Below are 21,502 nucleotides of genomic sequence, written 5' to 3' on the forward strand. Positions count from 1 at the left end.
ATCTGTGAACCTACACTGCAGCTTGTGGCAAAGTCAGATTGTTAACCCACTGAGCGAGGCCAGGGATCAAACCTGCAATCCTCATGGATACCAGTCAGGTTCTTAACCCACCAAGCCACAACGAGAACTCCTTAATTTTAAATTTAAAGTGAATATTTGAATCAAAATAATTTTGCAGAGAAGCAAATCGAAAACATTCAGTGCTTTGAACCTCACATCTTACATTCATTCAAAATATAGTACATTCCTGTTCATTTGTGTGTGAGTATAAAGCAAGCTCCTCCTCAGAGTTCTTGTAGTGGCTCAGTGGAAACACATCTGACTAGGAACCAAGAGGTGGCTGGTTCGATCCCTGGCCTCGCTCAGTGGGTTCAGGATACGGCATTGCTGTGAGCTGTGGTGTAGGTCGCAGATGTGCCTTGGATTTGGCATTTCTGTGGCTGGGGCTATGGCTGGCAGCTATAGCTCCAATTAGACCCCTCGCCTGGGAACCTCCATATGCCTTGGGTGCACCCTAAAAAGCAAAAAAATAAAAATAAAAAATAATAAAAGCAAGCTCCTCCATTCTCTTAATTACCTGGCTCTCAGCCACAGGCCCAGGTAGAATTCACTGAGATCAACAGAGTCACTGTAACTTAGTAGAAACAAAAGAGTGCCACATTTCTGCCTGTCAGGGTGAGTACCACAGTCATTGGGTGCTTCCTGCTCTGCCTGAGTCTGAATCATCCCCCAGAATGCCTTGCTGCCCTGCAGCCCCCCTCAGTGGAGTGGAGCTCTCTTGAAGGGGATTGTTCATATCAACCCTACCTCACGCCCTAGCACCTAGCACAGTGGGTGCTTTCTGAGAGGTGTTTGGTAAATGTTTACAAAGTGTAAATAAATGCAAATATTTACCATCAAATTTCCATGGCATTAACCTGTTCAATATGGGACCCAGATGTGATTTGGGAGTCCACTCCTTTTCTTTGTAAATTGCATTCTTCATTTAATCTAGCAAGGCCAACTGCATCATTTTTATTGATTAGATGAATACAATAATGTGATTTTTATCTTATTTTAAATGTTGAAATCTTTCCTTAGAGGTGGAGATTGTGTATTTGTAGTCACTACAAAATTTTTATATTAACAGAGTCTTACTGGCCGTATGTTGAAATGAGAAATATCAGCAATGGCCGGGTTACAAACCCAAGAAAACTGTGAAAATGAATTATAAAATTAATAGAAAATTAGGTTTAATAGTATATATGCTTACATAGTTTTGAAAGATAGCTTTTCAGTTATCTAATATAATACACTATTTTGTATATAAATATACTCTCAGATATCACACCCTAATGACTCTTTCCAGTGATGTTTTTTTTTAAACTATAAAGTCCATGAACATATCTCTTGTTCATTCAGAGTTAGTAACTGCTGCTTCTTTTAGTAGCCAAAAGAAAACCAATGGATATGTTTTGGTCACTTTTAGCCACCAATTTGAAGGTGAGATTAAAATAATTCGATTTGGCAATGTTCACACGTTTAATTTCCACACATCATAATACATGAACTCAAAAGGGAAATGGCCTGAAAATCAATTCAGTGGAAAGTTCAGCTTCTCACATATTTAAATCAAAAGTTGAGAAAGGATGTTAAGCTGACTTGATTTTCAAAGAGCAATCAATCATTTTCTTTGAAAAAAAAAATGGGTCCATACAGTAATTTTCGATCATTAGGATACTAAAATTTCCTGTGTACAGAGATTTTTATAAAAGAACAGATGTACTCAGGCCTCCTCTCCCGGGCGTCCACCTTCTACCAGTTTTGGAGCTGTCCCGCGCCGTTGGCCGCTGGGAGCGTGCTCATGCTGGTGAGCAGGACTTGCTCGGACAGTTTCGATATGTTATCAAAGTTGCTGATCTGGGTGGTCAGAGACTTTCGGCTTTCGGTGCTCGTCCGTCCCCGGGCCAGCCGATCCTCCTGGCGGTGGTGAACTCCAAGGCAGCAGCAAGAAAATGCGGCTTTAAATTCCTCTCGAAATTTTCCTGGCAGACCAGGGAGAGGGAAAGGGAGAAGAATTCTGCGTCAATAGGGTTTCACCAACTATGACTCAGATACGGCCGAGGGGCTCCCAGGAGCCAGACTTACAAGGAGGTGGGACATTTTTGCAATGATGAGGAAAATAGGAAACGGAGACTGCGTTTTTGGAAGCTTGGTACACGCTTGAAACACACACGCTTGAAACAATGAGGCGTTGCCATCAAACAGTGAGACTGGGAGTTCCCCTCGGTGGCTTAGTGGTTAACGAACCTGACTAGGAACCATGAGGTTGCGGGTTCGATCCCTGGCCTTGTTCAGTGGGCTAAGGATCCGGCGTTGCCGTGAGCTGTGGTGTAGGTCGCAGACAAGGCTCAGATCTGGCCGTGGCTGTGGTGTAGGCCAGGAGCTGTAGCTCAGATTCAAACCCTAGCCCGAGAATTTCCACATGCTTCAGATGCCGCCCTTAAAAAAAAAGAACATAATTACCAGCTGCCTTCTTGCTTCACTCCACCCATATCACAGCACATTTACTCGGTTCGGTGGCTTCGCATCAGATACTTCTCCCTAGGAGCCTTTAATAGGTTTTCCTGCTTGGTGCAAGGCTCAGGGCTACAGTCATCCCTAAGCCCAGGGCAAGTGCATCCACATTGCTTTCCAAGCCAATAGCTCCACATACCCCTTCTCCCTTCAAACAGGAAGTGAGCCCTGGTCTCTGGTTATCTCAGCCTTTTCTTTTTTTAAAGAGACACATTGTATTTTTATTTTTTGTTTGTTTGCTTTTGGCCATGGTGGCACACAGTGGCTTGATGTGGGATCTCAGTTCCCAGACCAGGGATCAAACACCACAGCAGTGAAGGCATCAAGTCCTAACCACTAGACCATGAGGGAACGCCTTGGTTATCTCAGTCTTAATGTGGTCTTTATCTTGGAACCTGAGATTGATGAAGCAGAGGAAGTCATGAAAAGGGGCAACTAAATACAGAATGTATCTCACATATATACCACCCGATTCACCAAAGGTGAAATAAAGCAGATCTATATAGGGTAAGAGATGTGACTAAAAAAAAGGCATTTTAAAAAACCTCAATTGACTGGATTTTTATCTTTTATATATATATATATATAACCTATATAACCCAGAAGGCCAAAGATGATGTTGGAAAGTGCACATGCTTTTTTAAGCATGCAATAAAATGAATTTCTAATTCTTTCATATAAAATTATCATATATTTGAAGACAGACATGAAAAAGAAATAGCCAACCTGTTGGAGAAGACAATGTAAAGATATAGCTAATTAAAACATAGTTCTAAAAGTTAATCAGGCAAAATATTTGTAAATAAGACAATAATTAGTTAAATGATTTTTATAATTACATAGATTCCATAAATAGAGATGGGTTAAATCAGTTGCAAATGTGTGTATATGTGTGTCATTTAGCGTATGGGTTATTTAGGAGGAATTTCTTTCTTTCTTTTTTTGAGGTCAGTGAGATATCTTGAGATAAACCCAAGACATGTTACCCACAAGAGAACTGTAAATACACAGAAATAGCTAAAAGTGGACAGGTTACAACTCCATCTCAATTAGGCTAAAAGTGCTGGCAAAGGAAATGGGGTAAGCAAGGCTGTTTTATTTTCAAATAAAATTATTTTACATTTTTGTAAATCTTAAGTTAAATGTATGACAAGTAAGATTCTGCCTTACTCGGTTCTTACAATTTTCACTTCCCTCCTATTTCAACTTTTCTTCTAAATTGTATGGAAATAATTACTTAGACAATTTTATCAGGTACATTAGGTAACATGGGTTCCCCTTTATAAAGGAAAAAACCCCAGAGCAACCAGAGCAGGGGAAAAAATTCTCATTGTATAGCAACGAAGCTCTTGCTTCAGTTCAAGAGTGTTCGAACCTCTGGTCATCGATCCTTCACCCTAGGTTAGACATGTCTTTGTACAGAAGAAAGAGTTGAAAACTCACCACTGAGAAAGTTATAAATGATTGGGTTCGCAGCACTGTTGGCGTAAACAAGCCAGTGTGAAAATGTAAACCAGGCATATACGGTCTCTCTGTCTTCAGTGTGAGTAAACATCCCGAATACTCTGTAGGAAAGAAACAGTGACGGGAAATCCATTGTGAGCCTGGAAAGGACATCTTAAATCGTTCAAGAATGCACAAAGCCAACTGGTTTCTAGGACTTCTTTCTACCCAGAGAAGACCTAGTTTGCAGCAGGCAAAATTCTAGTGATTTCTTAAAATACCCGAGTTTTAATATTTTAATGCACTATTGTAAACTCTGACAAATATTTTATTAGTATATCCTTAAAGATCATTTTAAAGATCTGTTCCATACTTAGATATGTCTCATCTATCACATTCTATTCACTAAACAATAGCAGGTCACTTGTAACTATTTGATAACTTTATAGACTAAAGATTATAATGCATTTCCTGCTAGCGGCTCCATCATCGATTGTGGAATTTGTGCCCATGATAGAAATGTGTTTCCAGAATAAAGTGGTGTTTCTGTGGCGTTTTACAAAAATATAATACGTAGTGAAATAGCATGGACAAATGGAATTAATATGTTATGAGCCTCTACCAAAATATATTTTTGAAATCACAGACAAACCAGACCTACTTTAAAGAAGCTGGTTTTGACTAGTCAGACAAAACATTAAGTTTCAGGGAAAAGAACTTAGGAATTAATTTCTAAGAGAAAGAAAACACAAGTATAACATACAAGGGTAACCAGAGATTAAAAAAAACCCTCTGTGGTAAAGAGAAAAACAATTTTCAAGACTATTTTAAAATTTGTGTTTTGTAATGAAGAGCAGAAGCCTCAAAAAATTGAAACTATTTTTATATTTAATATGGACTTTCTCCTTAGAAAGCCATTTATTTTTCTTGGAAAGGAAGGTCTGTAAGTCAGAAGAATAGAGAAATATTGTGGACAAGTAGATATCTGGAACTAGCTAAAAGGAAGGTACAAGTGCTGAGATGCAGAAAATCCAAATGAGTCATCCAGAAAGCAGTAAATCCAATTTTCATTGAGTTTAGCCTGACTAAAATAAAAGTGCAAAAAAAGGGGGTGGGGGGGACCTATCCAGGATCCTGGCTTGTTTATATCATTCTTAAGAACAGAAAACATCATCCAGTAACCGACTAGAATACATTGGTATGGGATTTCTCTGGGCAAGAAAAATAAGAAGGGAATTATGAAAAAATATAGAGGGCAAAGTCGTTTTCATTTTCTTGGGAGCCTTCCTGTGTCTCAAGGACCCAAGCTGCCACAAATCTTAGACCTTTAAGGCAGCGTCTGCACTAAATAACACTGCTGAACAGAAGTTCATTCTCTATTTTCTTTCCATTGAGAAAGTCATTAAGCAATCAAAAACAAGGACCAAAGAGAAAAAGAAATGTTTGCAGCTGGTTATTCCACCTTCGGTCTGTGTGATTCAGGCCAAAACTCCCTGTCTCCAGAGTCCCCAGCTGTGAGGAATATGATATTGACTCTGGATCAGCCAGAACATGAGAGAGGCCATCCTAGTTTCAGTTTGAAGCCTCTGATAAACAGAATTAATATTACTTTGGGGCAAGTCTTTGTGCAATTATTACGATCATTCCCAATAAAGACGGTTGGCCAAAAGTTCATGGGTACCACTCCCTCTACACTGGCTCTGTGTATCCATCAGTTGTTTTAATAATGTGTCTGCAGCATTCCTAATAATATTCTTTCTCTCCCTGAAAGATTGTGTGCTGATTTTTTATTAATAGTCACCCTAAAGTTGATTCAGTGACTTCAGGAAATGGATTTTCTTTCTCTCTGTTTAAACATTCAAAACACAATACGGCGCTGTGATTCCATTTTTTTTTTTTTTTTTTTTGGTGCATGTGCTCACAGAGGTGCTTTTAAGTATAATTAGAATGCTAACAAAATTCTTATCTCTCTTTAGCCTTTAGATAAAACTCTGTCACCATTCCCTAGGTCTTTGAGAACAAAGTTTAGAAAACCCATTTGTTCTGATCAAAAAAGAACTCCAAGCTGTAAATGAGATTTTTGCATTAGAACTTTTTCCACATCTAAGGCTTAGCAATTAGCCTGAAGAGGTCAGAGGAACATCTGTTTTATGTCTGCCATTCAACAGAGAATTTGCATGGACGAGAGCATTTAGCCTGAACGCTCTAAAAGGCTGAGCTCCCTACCTGCTGGTAACAACAACACATTGAATTATCTGGCCTGACAAGCTATCTAGGCAGCCGGTTTAGATTTTTCTCTGGCTTTAAAAAAAAAAAAAAAAAAAGTTCTTAACTAAAGACCAAGAAATGGCAGGTTTCTTCATTTTCAGAATAGTAGGTGAATGTTACCTCTTCAGTACATTGAGGATGCTAATTGGTAGATAGCAAATTGCAAACACCAAAAGCACAACCATCAGCATCCGGGCTGTTTTCCGTCTGGCTCGGATCTGCTTTATTTCAGCGGCCACAGCGCTAATCCTGGACTTGGTCTGCTGTCCTGGCCCCCGAGGCTGGGAAACAGGCTGCAGGGGCTTCCATTTTCTCTGAACTACAGATGATGTTCCAGGAATCTGAAAGGAGCGAAGACTCTTTATTGCTATCTGATTTAGGAAAGTTCCACTTTGCAGGAATAATCGGAAAACTCAGTAAGGAGAGTGTCCCAGACACCTGTGGTCAGGGAGGTTTGCGAGCCTGTTTTACATAAAAAACCCTTACTGAGTGGAGTATATTCTTGGGTAACATGGTCAAGGGCTAAATAGGAGTCTGGGTGAAAAAAAAGTTGCAGCATCACAAGGTCTAAAGAGAGCTGCAGATGGAAAAGTTATCTCTTTATAGAAAGAGAAGTCGTCCACATAACGGAATAGTATTCAACCCTAAAAAGAAATGAGCTATCAAGCCATGAATAAATACAGAGGAAACTTAAATGCATATTACTAACTGCAAGAAGCCAATCTGAAAAGGCTAGCATTCCAACTATATGATATCCTGGAGAAGGTGAAACTACGGAGACAGTGAAAAGATCAGTGGTTGCCAGTGGTAATGGGGGAAGGATAAACAGATCACAGAGAACTTTTAGGGCAGGGAAAATATTCTGCGTGATGCCACATGATGGATACACATCATTATACATGTATATATACAATGTGTATCCAGGATTTGGATACACTATCCAAACCCATGGAAGGTACAACATCAGGAGTGAACCATAAAGGAGTTCTCATAGTGACTCAGTGGATTGAGCACCTGACTAGTATCCATGAGGATTCAGGTTCAATCCCTGGCCTTGCTCAGTGGGTTAAGGTTCCCGTGTAGGTCACAGATGCAGCTTGGATCCGGAGTTGTCCTGGCTGTGGCATGGGCCAGCAGCTGCAGCTCTGATTCGACACCTAGCCTGGGAACTTCCATATGCCACAGGTACAGCCCTAAAAAGAAAAAAAAAAAAAAAAAAGAGTGAACCATAAAGCCATCATGTGAACTATGGACTTCCTTTGACTGTGATGTGTCAACATAGGCTCATCAGTTTTAACGCATGTATCATTCCGGGGGGGGGGGGATATTTATAATAAGAAGGCTGTTCATAAACGGAGGAGGGGAAAGATAGGAAACTTCTCTGTACCTTCCATTCAATTTTTCTTGAGTCTATAACTACCCTAAAAAACCAAAAATCAAAAAAACTTCTTAGTTTAAAAAGGAGAGGAATTAAAACTGGGGAGGAAGAGCAGTAAAGAGAGGACAACTACATAATATTACGAATTCTTATTCAGTTTAAACACCTGGAGTTTAAACATAAGGAAAACGTAACAGGTAACTGTGGAAAGAACCTAAATGGATTTTTCATGCATCGATACTGCCATCTGCTGCCAGATGGAGAGATAGGATTTAACAATCCAGTACTTTCTATTAGGTTTTCTGATTGGCAGGTTTCGGCAAGGCAAAGCTTTGAATAAAAAGGAATAAAAATAAAATAAAATAGTCTCTGTTGCTTGCCATATGTTGTTATAAAATTGCTTGAAATCAATTTTGTGGTCCAGCCCTTTCAAATGCACGTAAAAAAACTTGAAAATCCCTTGAGGGGTCTTACATTAATGTTTCACATAGCTGGCATTTGTAACTACAGTTACATAACATACTTTTCCATTTCTTTCCAAAGTTATTTGATAATAGCAGGGAGTTCCAAGTATAATATTTGCTTAATTATAAGCTCATGAAGATTGATAGGGTTTTGTGAGCAAAACAATAAAATTCAGCCCATGTAATTTTTTTAAGAGGAAAATGTGCACATAAGGCCATCCTAGTTCTATTAAGATTATTCAGCTATTGTTTTTATCTCTGTGCTGCAAGCCAAGACAGACCAGTGTGTCCTTGTGGTCTCTCAGAATGGATGTTGGATGGATTCTGCTGCTTTATACATAATAAGATCCAAGTCTATTAGATAATCTTTAATTTGAGAACAGAATTTTTCTTTGATGTCTACATAGATGAATTAAATACGATGCTCCTTTTGACAACCTATTATGTCTCAAAAAGAAGCAAATAAATTTAAGAAAACCTGCCCTTAAGTTGAAAAACATTTGATAAATGATTTCTCTTTGGATTCTGTGTGTCTTGTCACGTAGGCTGACCATTTCACATAATGGTGACCCCACTCAAACTTCTTATCCACTGGTGGAGAACCTTTTCTCCTCTGAGGGGCTCTTCTTAGTAATTTTTTAAATAATGAGGAGAAGTTTCAAGGGATGATGGAAATTTCCAGGAGACCTCTAGCATGAGTAACCCTATTAATGTCTGCTAAATGGCCTTGAACTGTTTCCTAAATGATCTCTAAGAGATCATTTAAACTTTAGCAATCTATCATTCAGTGTTCCCCCAAGGGAAAAAATCAATATTCTGCATTTGATGACTTTTGCAACCATCAGAAAGAGTTCCCATAAAGAGAAACTGCCATGGGGAGCATAGCTATGGTCCCTGCAATCATAAAAAAAAGGGCAGTAATAATGTCCCCTCTTAGATGATAATCTAAATACAGATGGAAGATGTTTAATCCTGCACTCATTTGAGGAGACACACAATAATTCCCACTGATAATTTGTCTGTATTTAGAGAAAGTCAACATAGTAACAATAGAAATCACTGATGATAACTGAGCACCAAGAACCATGCACAATCTTGAGTCATTAACACATCCTTAAAAGTATTTTATTATAAATCCCATTTTATAGATGGTCAAGCAAACACTAAGAAGGATGAAATAAAATATACAAGTCTATATCTTTAATAATCGTCATGCCAGAATTTGCACTCATGTCTGTTTGATTGCAAAGCTCATCTTTTCCCACTGTGAGGCATTTTTATAAACTTCAACACAATCTGATATGGAAATCAGCAATTTCTAAAATAGATGCCTTGTTACAAAAAGCAATAATAGTCACACAAAAGGACTTTAAGAGATCCAGTCTATGGGACTGTCCATGTGGGAAGGTGTTTCCCTTGCTGTCTCAGTCAAGGATTAACAATCCCTAACTATGGAAAGCCCACACACAGCAGACACACACATACCCCTTTTTTTCCATTATCACAAAGAAACTTTCAAATCACTTTTGATGTGAAAATACATCCTGGAAGAGGTATTATCACATTTATGAATTGGAACTAAAATGTAAACGATTTACCTTGAAACCTGCCCTGTCTAAAGAAATTTTTGTGGCTAGGATAAACAAAATTTAATGCTACAGACATTGAAAAGAGGAGAAGAGAATATTATGAAGAACCAGTAAATTTGCAAACTCAAAGAACTTAAAGTGAAAAACAAAGATAACCAAAACTGACAATTTTCATGACAAACCCTGTTACAACAAAACAAAACAAAATAAACAAAACTTCAGGCCCAGATAGGCTCATGGATGTAGTATTCAATTAAACTATAGCAAATAAATAATATCAATCTTATTTAGACTCTTTCTGAAATTCAAAGAAAATATAATATTCCAATGCATACTAATAAGGTCAGTTACCCTGATAATCAAAGACAAGAGAACAAAAGAAAACCACTGATCAAATATCCCACATGAAGAGATGAAAAATGTCCCTTAAAAATATACTATCAAACCAAATCAGTAGTACATGAAATAATGATAGATTTGGTGTAATAAAATAATCAGATGTATTCCCACAATGCAGTGTTGATTTAAACTTTAAAAATCAATATAATTTACCTTATTAACTAAACTTCGGTTATCTCAATAGAGAAAGGAAAAGCATTTGGAAAAGTCAACACGTTTTCACATAAACTATTAGTAGAGGGAAGCTTTCTTAACTTGACAAAGAGAATCCATGAAAGGCCTTTAGGTATCATCCTACATAATGTGAAAGATGAACACTTTCCTCTAAGATTGGTAATAAGCCAGTGAAGACTTTTCTCACCACTTCTACCTAACCTTGAAGTGGAGGTCCTAACCAGTACAAGAAGACAAGAAAAATAGACAAAAGCCACATATCAATAGAATAGGTTGATTCTACCAAGAAGACATTATTTCTTACAAAGATAGTCTTAAGGGATATACAAAAACGCCCTAAATAGAACTAAATAGATAAATTTAGCAATATGCAGAACCCTAAATTAATAAACAAAAGTCAACTATATTTCTATATACTAGCAATACATAATTGGAAATTTAAATTACAAAACAACACAAATTTCAATAGAAAAATATGGATTTAAGGGAAATATTTAACAAAATATGTATACATAAAATTATGAAAATTGCTAAGAGCTATTGAAGAAGACCTATATACATGAAGAGGTATACCATGTTCATGGATAAGGAGATTTAATATTGTTAATCATGCAATTTTCCCTGGATTAATCTATGGATTTAATGCTATCAATCTCATTCAAAATAATAGCAATCTCTTTGTAGAAACTGAAACATTGATTTTTAAATTTTATTTATTTATTTTTTATTTATTTATTTTTTTGTCTTTTTGCCTTTTCTAGGGCCACTCCTGTGGATATGGAGTTTCCCAGGCTAGGGGTCAAATCGGAGCTGTAGCCGCCAGCCTATGCCAGAGCCACAGCAATGCAGGATCCAAGCCGCGTCTGCAACCTACACCACAGCTCGTGGCAATGCCAGATCCTTAACCCACTGAGCAAGGCCAGGGACCAAACCCGCAATCTCATAGTTCCTAGCCGGATTCGTTAACCACTGTGCCACGACGGGAACTCCCCAATTTTTAAATTTTAAATGAAAATGGAAAGAATCTGGAATTACAAAAACAATTTCAAAAAAAATGAACAAAGTTGGAGGACTCATATCTGATTTTGAGACTAATAATTGAGCTGTATACATAATAAGTATTTTTGGGTATGCGTCATTGTGTGTATCTCAGAGGAAAAAGGAGGACTAGCCTCATATATACATTTGCAAGTCATCTCATTTTTTTTAAAAACTGCCTGGAAAAAAGATCACCTAAAAATGGTATGGAGTTGTGAAGAAATCTACTGAAGAGTCCTTAAATGGACAGGGAAGGGGGGATGACTATTCGATCAGAGAGAAGCAGAAAGACAGGGGGACCCTGGGAAGGGAGCTCTTGAACAATAAAGCCATGCATAGCATTGCTCAGTGCTGACAATGATCAAGTAAGAACACTTTAGGAAAGTTTTTTGTTTTTTGATTTTTTTAAAATAATTGGTATCTTTGTGAGAGCTGTTTCAGTGATGGAAGCTGAAGTCAGAATAAAGTGGGCTGAGACGTCAGTGGCGATGGAGTGTTGGTGAGGAAAATAGAAATGAACCAAGAATTTTAGGAGGAGGAAGAAGAGGAGGAGAGAAAGGGGAGAGAGGAGAGTAAGCAGAGTTAAGTTGGTAGCTGGAAAGGTCTTAGAGCTTGGATGCTGTTTTTTCTTGGTGCTCAATGAATCCTTGCTCTAGGACAGGACTTTATCTCTTTCCTATTCTTTAACTCATTACCCATTTTGTTGAAATAGAGTAAAATCAATGCTCAGTAGAAGCTGTCTCATATGATAAAATAACCTCTTGTATCTCTCTGCATTGCAAGAACAATGGGACTTTCTCTTGTTTCATATACCAAGTACTATTTGAGCATGACCATGCTCTAAGAGCCAGAAACTTTTTTCCCTTTAGCTCTATGGTTTCTTGAATTTTTTTTTTTTTTAATCTTGGCTTTGCTCTTTTAGAATTTAGATGCACATGCCAAGTTCCTACAATCAGGATCATATGATTGTTCTCTGTCTCGTTTCTTGACTTCATTCTCACAATAAATAGCTCTACTTTCCAATTGTATAAATAACCCTTATGCCCTTATGGACTACAACTCTTGTCCCCGATTCTCTTAACCAACCCTTCGACCCATCCTCCTGTTTCTTTTCTTTTCTTTTTTTTTGTCTTTTTGCCTTTTCTAGGGCCACTCCCACGGCATATGGAGGTTCCCAGGCTAGGGGTCTATTGGAGCTGTAGCTGTTGGCCTATGCCAGAGCCACAGCAACGCAGGATTTGAGCTGCGTCTGCAACCTACACCACAGCTCGTGGCAACACCAGATCCTTAACCCACTGAGCAAGGCCAGGGATTGAACCAGCAACCTCATGGTTCGTCATCGGATTTGTTAACCACTGAGCCACCACGGGAACTCCAATGCCTCCTGTTTCTTCATCACCCCTAGATTCCTTGTCTCTCAACATTATTCTATCACACAGTCAATTATATGAGCTAGAACTGAAAAAAATGCTGACGATGCACAAGCTAAGATTAAGTGGATCTGAAAAAGAGGAGTTTTAGAGAAGAGTCTGTAGAATTTCTAGACTGAGTTCTCTGAGTCACATTGCCAAATAAAAAGAATATTTAAGTCCTTGATTAGAGCAAAGCATTGGGCAATTCTTTTAATGAGAGTTAAGTTCTTGAGAAAGTCAAACAAGGACAGACATTTTGTTTACTAATAACCTTATCCTCACAAATTTCAAAATATGTAACAGATTCCATGGCTCTCCATAATTTTAAGCAAATAGGATAGGCCCTCTATTTGATGGCTCACTTGATATAGCCTATAGCACACATAATGCCTTGAAACTCTGTTTATAGACATTAACAGTTGGAAATTGAGAGTTGCTCAAGCAGAATTCTATATAATCACCCATTTGAGGTTAATTTACTTTATTGTGGTTGCTAAAGTGAGCTTAGCTGAACTTGTCATTTTCTATGGCAATCTGTTTGTAAATGTTTTTAGTTTCACAGCCCAAGTATTTTACTGCAAATCTTCTGGATCCTGTGGCTTGTACTAACCAGGACAATTCGTCAAAAGAATGTGGATTCTTTCTAAACCTGCAATACAATTTTGAACTTACTTTAGAGTTTGAGAAATGGAGAGCTATGAGCTTAATGAAGAAGTAGACAGGTTGGGATTTGGTTTCTCATTGTGTTGAGAAGACAGTGATGAACAAGATGAATTTATGTATATCCAAGGAATTTTAAGTTATGTCATTCTGTAAATAAATGAATAACAAAATACACATCTATTATATTTAATATATACTAGCCAGTAAAAAATATAAGTAGGGAATGAATCTAACACTGAGCATTCCTAGTAAAAATATGGATCTAAATGTAAAATATCTTTATTCCTGCATGTTCATCAATGTTTTTTTCTCCTTCGATAACTTTTCAAATTTTAATTTTTCTATAAATATTTTCTGAGTAACTAGGCAATAGATTCCCCTCTGACTTCTGTCTAAGCTTTCCTAGTACTTTCTTTTATTCTTCCACTAATTTTTTCTTTTTTTTTTTTTTGCCATACCCACAGCATGCAGAAGTTCCCAGGCCAGGGATGGACCCCACGCCACAGCAGGGACAACACTGAGTCCTTAAGCACCAAAGCCTCCAGGAAACTCCTCCACTAACTTTTTTCTTATAATTTATTGAGCAAATGATATATGCTGAGCATGTATTGTCTCTATCTTAGTATAGTAGAGCAGACAAATAAAAAGTCATTATAATGTTATTTAAAAGTGCTATGAAAAAGATCTATTTAAGGAAGTAGTGGAGCTATGTCTAGTCACTTATGATGGAGCATGATAATGTGAGAAAACAGAATGTATATATGTATGTGTAGCTAGGTCACCATACTGTACAGTAGAAGAAAAGTTGTATTGGGGAAATAATTTAAAAAGAAAAGGTCTTTCAGAACACATACAAAAAAAAAAAAAGAAAGAAAGTAGTCACATAGATCAAGTCAACACCTGCTTGTTATTTTAGAAAGTAAAATAAACAGAATTATTGAAAGGCCAAAAAACAGCAATATAGTATTAAAAATATTTTATTTATTGAGCACTTTCTATGCTGAGGCACTTGAATTAATTCATCTAATAAGTGTACCAACCCTGTCGGGTAAGTGTAAATACAGTGAAAGAGAGGCACAGAAATTTAAATAATTAACAAATTTTATGCATCTATTGTAAGGTCAGAATTTACGCTCATGCAGTCTGGACCTTGATTCTGTGTTTTTGAGAGTTTTAAAATTTTGTTTTGTTTTGTTTGACTGCACCCACAGCATGTGGAAATTCCTGGGCCAGAGATCAAACCCACACCCCAGCAGTGACCAGAGCCACAGCAATGACAATGCCACATGCTTAACCTGCTGAACCAGCAGGAACTCCTGTGTTTTTGACTTCTGTGTTACATCCATCGTGTTGGACCATTCACTCCCCAGCTTGTAAGGAGATCTCCACTTGTTTAAGCTTAACCACATGACTTATTTTGGCCCATGAAAAGTGAGGAGACTTGGCCAGTTCAAAGCAAATATTTTAAGGGACATTGTATATTTCTTCCAGAATAGCATGCCCAGGAAGTGCTGTTCCTTCAGATGGAGTTCTGGACTGAAGGGACCAGGGGAGCGTAGCCGCAGCCCATGGAATATGAGTGAGACAAACTGTTGCTGCAAGCCACAGACCTAGTTTTTGTTTTTTTGCTTTTGTTTCTTTGTTTTTGTTTTGTTTTTACAGCAGAATAACCTAGCAAAAAGACAAGTATGACAATAGTTACAAAGAGGTGGGGTGCAAGAGAAAAAAATACTAAGTTATTTACAACTGGCTTCATGAGCAGGTGGAGAGTGTTGGAGACACTCTCTAGGATATAGAAAATCCCCGCTTGTGTTTTACAGTGATAGACATTCATTAGTGTAGTTACAAAGATTGGAGGACAAAATGCATGCTAATAAGTGTTGGTGCTGGTTTCATTTATTAGGTCATAAAAGAAGTGACTTCTTTATAAAAATAGAGGAAAAGAAAGAAATTGGAAGTATGAGACATAAAAAGTTGAAAAATGTGACTGTTGCTCATATGCCAAGAGTAGAACATAATTTTGAAAGTTGCTTTGAATAGCAAGGGTTGAAGGAGACCCAAATGAAGACTCATTCTTGAAGACCAAATAAAAGTTTATAAAATCCTTTTAATGAGTAAAGTGGCCCAGTAAGTTTTTCAGTGGGATAAAATACGTCAGAACAAACAGACCAAGCGCATGGTTTTTCACAAGCCTGATAAGCTCAAAGTACCAGTAGGAAGTTTAGGAAAAGAGAGAGATACATTTCTCAGAAATGTAGCATTTTAAGATACAATTTTCAAGTACAGGAAGCTGAGTTGTATTCTTGGACTATACCTTTATAAATCCACCACATGTGTTTGTTGATTTTCTTCGAATCATTAAAGTTCAACTTAAACATTACCTGCTCTGGATTAGATCCTTCTCCACAAAGTTTTCCTTTGACCCCCCCTGCCCCCCCCACTTATGTTTATTAAGGTGATTTTCACTCCGCAACTGTTTCCTTCCTCTAGACTATGAATTCATCAATGGAATAGCCTGGAGCTTTTACCTATTCATCATACAAAAAGAAATAGAAATGCATACAAAAGAAATAGAAATGTTTGATGAATGAATAACTGGGTGAATGAATACATTCACTGACAAAGCAAAATTATTTACAAGATTTCAGGACTCTCAAATCAGTATTATAAGCAATTTCTGAAATTTTCAACTCTGCCTGATTCTTCTACTTTTCTAAAACAAATGAGTTTTGAGGTTGGATATTTAACCCATATAATAAAAATGTAACACACAAGTCTCATCAAGAATAAAATGTTCTTTACTTACAGTCTCAGGAAACTTTAAAGGAATTTTTATTTTTTATACCTCATAAAAAGTAAAATTTATAATATTATTCCTAAACAAAAGTCAATTAATCCCAGAAGTTTAAAATTTAATCATTGGGGCAATTCATATACTACATTCCCTAAATATCACCCTAAAAAAATGTCCAGACATATTCTCATGGCTAGGACCTCATTATTTTATAAGAACACACAATCCTTTGCCAAGAATATTACATGGGTTCAACACACTCTTAAATTTTGTTTTTAAGCATATTTTAAAGAATATACAAGAAAACTATTTGAAATTACATACCTGTCGGCACCAGAGTTTACGGAATATTTGCAGATAGGCCAACACCATAAGACACAGTGGTGCCATATATGTTACCAGAAAGAAACAGATGTGATACATCTTGGGATAAATTTCACCTGGAATGAAAGTCAAAATAATAAAATCTTATAATTCATAGGATTTTTTTAAAGGCATGTCTATTAATGTTCTCCTTTAAAACACATGTTTACTTTTTATACGATTACACTGGCACTTTATATACACGAAAGGGAAAAACAATTTACAATTTTTTTTTTTTGGTCTTTTTGCCATTTCTTGGGCCGCTCCGCAGCATATGGAGGTTCCCAGGCTAGGGGTCAAATCGGCGCTGTAGAGCCCCACCTACCCCAGAGCCACAGCAATGCGGGATCCGAGCCGCATCTGCAACCTACCCCACAGCTCGCGGCAGCGCTGGATCATTAACCCACTGAGCAAGGGCAGGGATCGAACCCGCAACCTCATGGTTCCTAGTCGGATTTGTTAACCACTGAGCCACAACGAGAACTCCATAGTTTACTGTATTAACTACTTACATTTAAGTACTAAATGTGCAGTCAATTTCATTTAATATACACAGAGAGGAGCAACAGTAGCTATTTCTTAATTTGTGCTACCACGGTCTATCCAAAGTAAAAGTGTTCATTTATCAAAAAGCCCTTTTTTGTCTCAGTTACATCTGGCTAATTAGTAAAAATTACTTCGGATTGTCTTATACTTGGATTTACAAGGAGGGACAAAATCAAAATGTAACTGCTAATGTGTTTGTTAAAATGAGAAGAGACTGCCAACTAAAGGGATTCTTCCTCAGTTCTCTCCTGAGAAATGAGAAACTATTCCCAGCTGTACTTCCAAATACAAAAGTGGAAAAGTTTTGGAAAAATACAGCGAACATTTGATGATGATTCTTTTTGTTGACTTACTAAAACATACGAAATTCTTTTTTAAGTAAGTTGTGTGTCTAAAGTATGTATGCATGTACTTTTAATGAAAAGTAAGACATTTAGGGTTCTTGAATGCTAGATTTTAAATCGATTTGAGTATTTTCTTTTTTAATATCCATCTTACTTATCAGACATAAGTACATCTAGGATTGTAGTGATTTCTTATTTATCATCAATTCTATGTACACAGGGTAAATGTATCATAGATTAAGGCATTTACTAATGAGTCAATCAATCCAGTGGAACTGTGGCTTAATATCAATTTTTAGCTTTTCTAAAATATATCCATTGTTGATATTTAAAATGCTTTAAGGGATATTTCCCCTATACTAGTATTTGAATATGCCACAGTGATCCAGCTACTTTCACTTCTATGTAAAATAGGAAAGAGAATATATCCTAAATGAATTTCATGGATATTAAATGCAATATTTATATAGAATTCTAAGTGAACACTAATAAAACAAAGGGTTTTGTTTTGTTTTGTTTTGCTTTTTTTAGGGCTGCACCTGTAGTTTACGGAAGCCCCCAGGCTAGGGGTGGAATCAGATCTGTAGCTGATGGCCTATGCAACAGCCACAGCAATGCCGGATCCTAGCAGTGCCTGCTGACCTACACCACAGCTCATGGCAACACCGGATCCTTAACCCACTGAGCGAGGCCAGAGATCAAACCTGCATTCTTATAGATACTAGTCAGATTCATTACTGCTGAGCCACAGTGGGAACTGTGTTTTGTTTTGTTTTTTTAATTCTAAATATTACATATCTTATTTTGATTTTGATATTGCCAGTGGGGTTGGTTCTGCACCAATATGGAGGGATGACTTTACTTTTTGTTACTTTCGCGAGAGTGTAGAAGCATGAAGACTCAGTTGTGTGATCAAATATGCTAAGAGCAATTTATACTTAGGATTCGCCAATAATAATGATGATGATCTGTAATCACGGATATCATTATTGAACATTCATTGGATTCTTACTCAGTGTGTTTTAAACATATCTATGAGTTAAATCCCTTCTACCATCTTGATTTCAGAGTCTTGTTCTGCTAGCGTTTAATAGTCTCTTTACTCTTACTCCCCAAAAGCTGTCTTCTTTCTCAGACAGATGTTTTTCTTCACTGCTATCTTTAGAGAGGACAGATGTTTTTCTCCACTACTATCTTTAGTAGAGGACCTCCTGCTAGGAGGTCTAAGAGACCAATTCGAGGTGGCATTTTTAGCTTCCCTGGGGCCCAGGTGGCTCACACCTAGCTCATCAATTTCTAACTTTCTGACTTCCTTTCAAGTTTATCCTATAAAACAGGCCAGCTACACACACACACAAAAATGGTAGAATGTGAGCAGCAGCCGGACTGGAGGAATAACAAACAGCCTCTCTCTTTGAAGTGCTGCAGCCCTTGCAGCATTTGCTGAGCCAATTTCAAAGGAGCCTGAGAGTGAGTAACTAGGCACTTCCCCAGCACCTTAGGGGCTTTGAACTTTTATTTGTTTTGTAGAAAGTATCATATAAGCTTCCCACATAAAAATATACCTTTGAAGCTTACATACCTGAGAATCCCTGATGTCTGCATCAAACTACATTGAGTAGAGGAAAGTAGATTTGGCAGGTCTTTTTTTTTTTTAACTGCAGAGATGGATACCATCACTGTGATAAAAGCCTGGAGTTTTAAACAGATGGGAAAGAAAGCTCATTCTGCACTTGGTGTATGTATAAATAGTTGGGAAAATATGTAATTGGCTGGTAAATGCATATTATGATAATGAACGCCAACATGGAGAAAAGTTGATCAAGCCAAATTATGCTTGCAGGCTAAGACGGATAGTTTTAATAAAAAGATTATTATAGATAATTGGAGAAACATGATAGTTTAAATTCCTCATTTCATGCTTAGATTCTAAACTAATTGAAAACCCACTGAAAGTTTAAAATTTAAATTGTATGCGTTGAAACAATCTTTGAAGTTTCTCTGCAGTTGATGACCAATATCTTCAATATATTTTTGACGGTTATATATAACCTAGAAAGTAGCTACATTAAATTTGTCACTTACGCATTCCCTAAATTAGAAAAAGCATTTTAAAGATTGACAACCAGTAGAAATCAGTGTTCTACTCAACTAATGAATAGGCATAATCTGAATAAATTCAGATATATATAAAGTAAGTGGAGAAATTTTTTCCAAGTAAGGAGAAATTGTGTGTTTTTCTTTGATCTTTGAAATCAGAAAAAGAATAATACACAAAACTTAATTTCTCTCAGATGAGTTAAGGGGTCAAGTATTGAGTCAACATGTTGATATAATTATCTCAAAACTGCAAACATTTTTCTCCTTCGTAGTGCACCTATCAGGGAGTCAATGGAAAAGTAAATTAAATATAATTTCCCAAAAATGCAATTTGGACAAGACTTTTCAAAGTTCATACATCCACTAATCTTTAACATATTTTATTATCATCTTCCCAATAAGTGTTTTCAATAAATGTTCCTTTTAATACACATATTTATATACTTTAGTATATAGTATTTATTATATACTATAGTATATAGTATTTATATACTATATATATACATAATAGGCCAGATGCCATCATTAGTTTCAATGTAAAGAAAGGCTCCATTATTATTATTTTTCAGACCACCAAAGAATAATTTGGCAGTACCATTCAAGAAGATTATAAATCCCCAGTGTCCAAAACAACGTTTGACAAACAGTACATGTTCCTTAAAAGTGGAATGAGTGAACCCTAAGACTTACATTTTGGACTGAATGCACAACAAAAGTTACTTTCTTCCCATAGGCTCTATCCTGTGAAACTGCATTTATAAACCAAGCAATCAAAAAAGTATGGATATAATTCTGGAAGAATTTTAACATTTCAGAAGTGTGAATTGACGTGACTGAAGCAAACAGTGAAAGTATACGAAGACATATTTTAAAGATCATTAAAAATAGGTATTAACAGATTTTATTTGTTTTGAGTGTCAAGTGTATCTGCCAAGAACTGAGGGTTTGTGATCTTGTATTTGAACATGTCATAGGCAATGAGGAACATGTGTTGCAGAAATAATGTATCCATAAAACATTACATATTTGTGGGAGTATTTTCAGTAGAACAGAGTTTTCAGTTATTCTGTACCATGAGTAAGACTACCTTAGCAAGACTTGCCCAAAAGTGATTTGATCGATATGAATCAAGGGACCACATGGTTTACCGACTTTTCCACACTGTAATACTGGTTGTAGGACAATGACATAGCCGACTACTTTTAAAACTACATTATTGATTTAATGTCAGATAAAGATAAGAGACACAGTTCATGACTTAATCCCCAAAGATATCTCATAACAAATTTTTTTACAAATTGGGCTAAATGGTATTTGGACTTTCAAGATGTTTGAACTTTAGAGAGTTGACACTGTATACATACTGTAATATATATAATATAATTTCCTATAGTGATTTTAGATTGTGTCTATCACATTTGCATCCAAGCTGTAAAATTTTAAGTTAAACATAGACTTATACATAGCTTACAGTAACAAAGCTGACGCTGTGTACAAATCATCATAATAAACTGTCTAATAAGCAGCATAATACGAACAGGTTTTGAATTCTTTTATATTCTCCTTAAAAACATTAAATGATTAAAAATTTCATTTTGTAACCAAGCAGGACCCTATGGGAACTTCTAGGGGCAGGCCCTTCCCCCATAACCTCTGCTTTAGCTCTTCTCTAAAGTACCTAGATAACAGTCTCTGAAGTAGCTGATGCCCATTTCCTGAGTCGTTTTACAGATGCTAAAACCCTCACCAAATGAAAGACTTTAACCACTTGATGACCAAGAGCACTAGCCCCAGGCCTCCTGGAGCCTGAGGACTGGTAACGTTAACCTGGTGACACCACCCAGTCAGCATCAGCCAATCAGAGAAGTGTGTGCAAGCTGGTCACAAACCCTGTGACCCACCCCCCTCACCTGGCTTTTAAAAATGCTTTGCAATTTTCTTCAGGTACTTCTTCAGGCTTTTTTCTGGCAG

General features: G+C 36.9%; 1 protein-coding gene across 1 annotated transcript in view; it reads right to left on the reverse strand.

Moving 5' to 3' along the window:
• Window positions 1-1,497: 1,497 nt before the first annotated feature.
• The window catches only part of HCRTR2 (hypocretin receptor 2), a 99,820-nt gene continuing 79,815 nt past the window's right edge, over window positions 1,498-21,502 (reverse strand). Inside the window, exons 4-7 of the mRNA XM_047796323.1 lie at window positions 16,503-16,618; window positions 6,388-6,608; window positions 4,000-4,121; window positions 1,498-2,024 (exon numbers count right to left, since the gene is read on the reverse strand). Of these exons, the coding sequence (XP_047652279.1) occupies window positions 1,795-2,024; window positions 4,000-4,121; window positions 6,388-6,608; window positions 16,503-16,618 (689 nt within the window). The 3' untranslated portion in view covers window positions 1,498-1,794. The remainder of the gene's footprint in view (window positions 2,025-3,999; window positions 4,122-6,387; window positions 6,609-16,502; window positions 16,619-21,502) is intronic.

The sequence above is a fragment of the Phacochoerus africanus genome, chromosome 9, assembly GCF_016906955.1.
Source record: "Phacochoerus africanus isolate WHEZ1 chromosome 9, ROS_Pafr_v1, whole genome shotgun sequence".
NCBI lineage: Eukaryota > Metazoa > Chordata > Mammalia > Artiodactyla > Suidae > Phacochoerus > Phacochoerus africanus.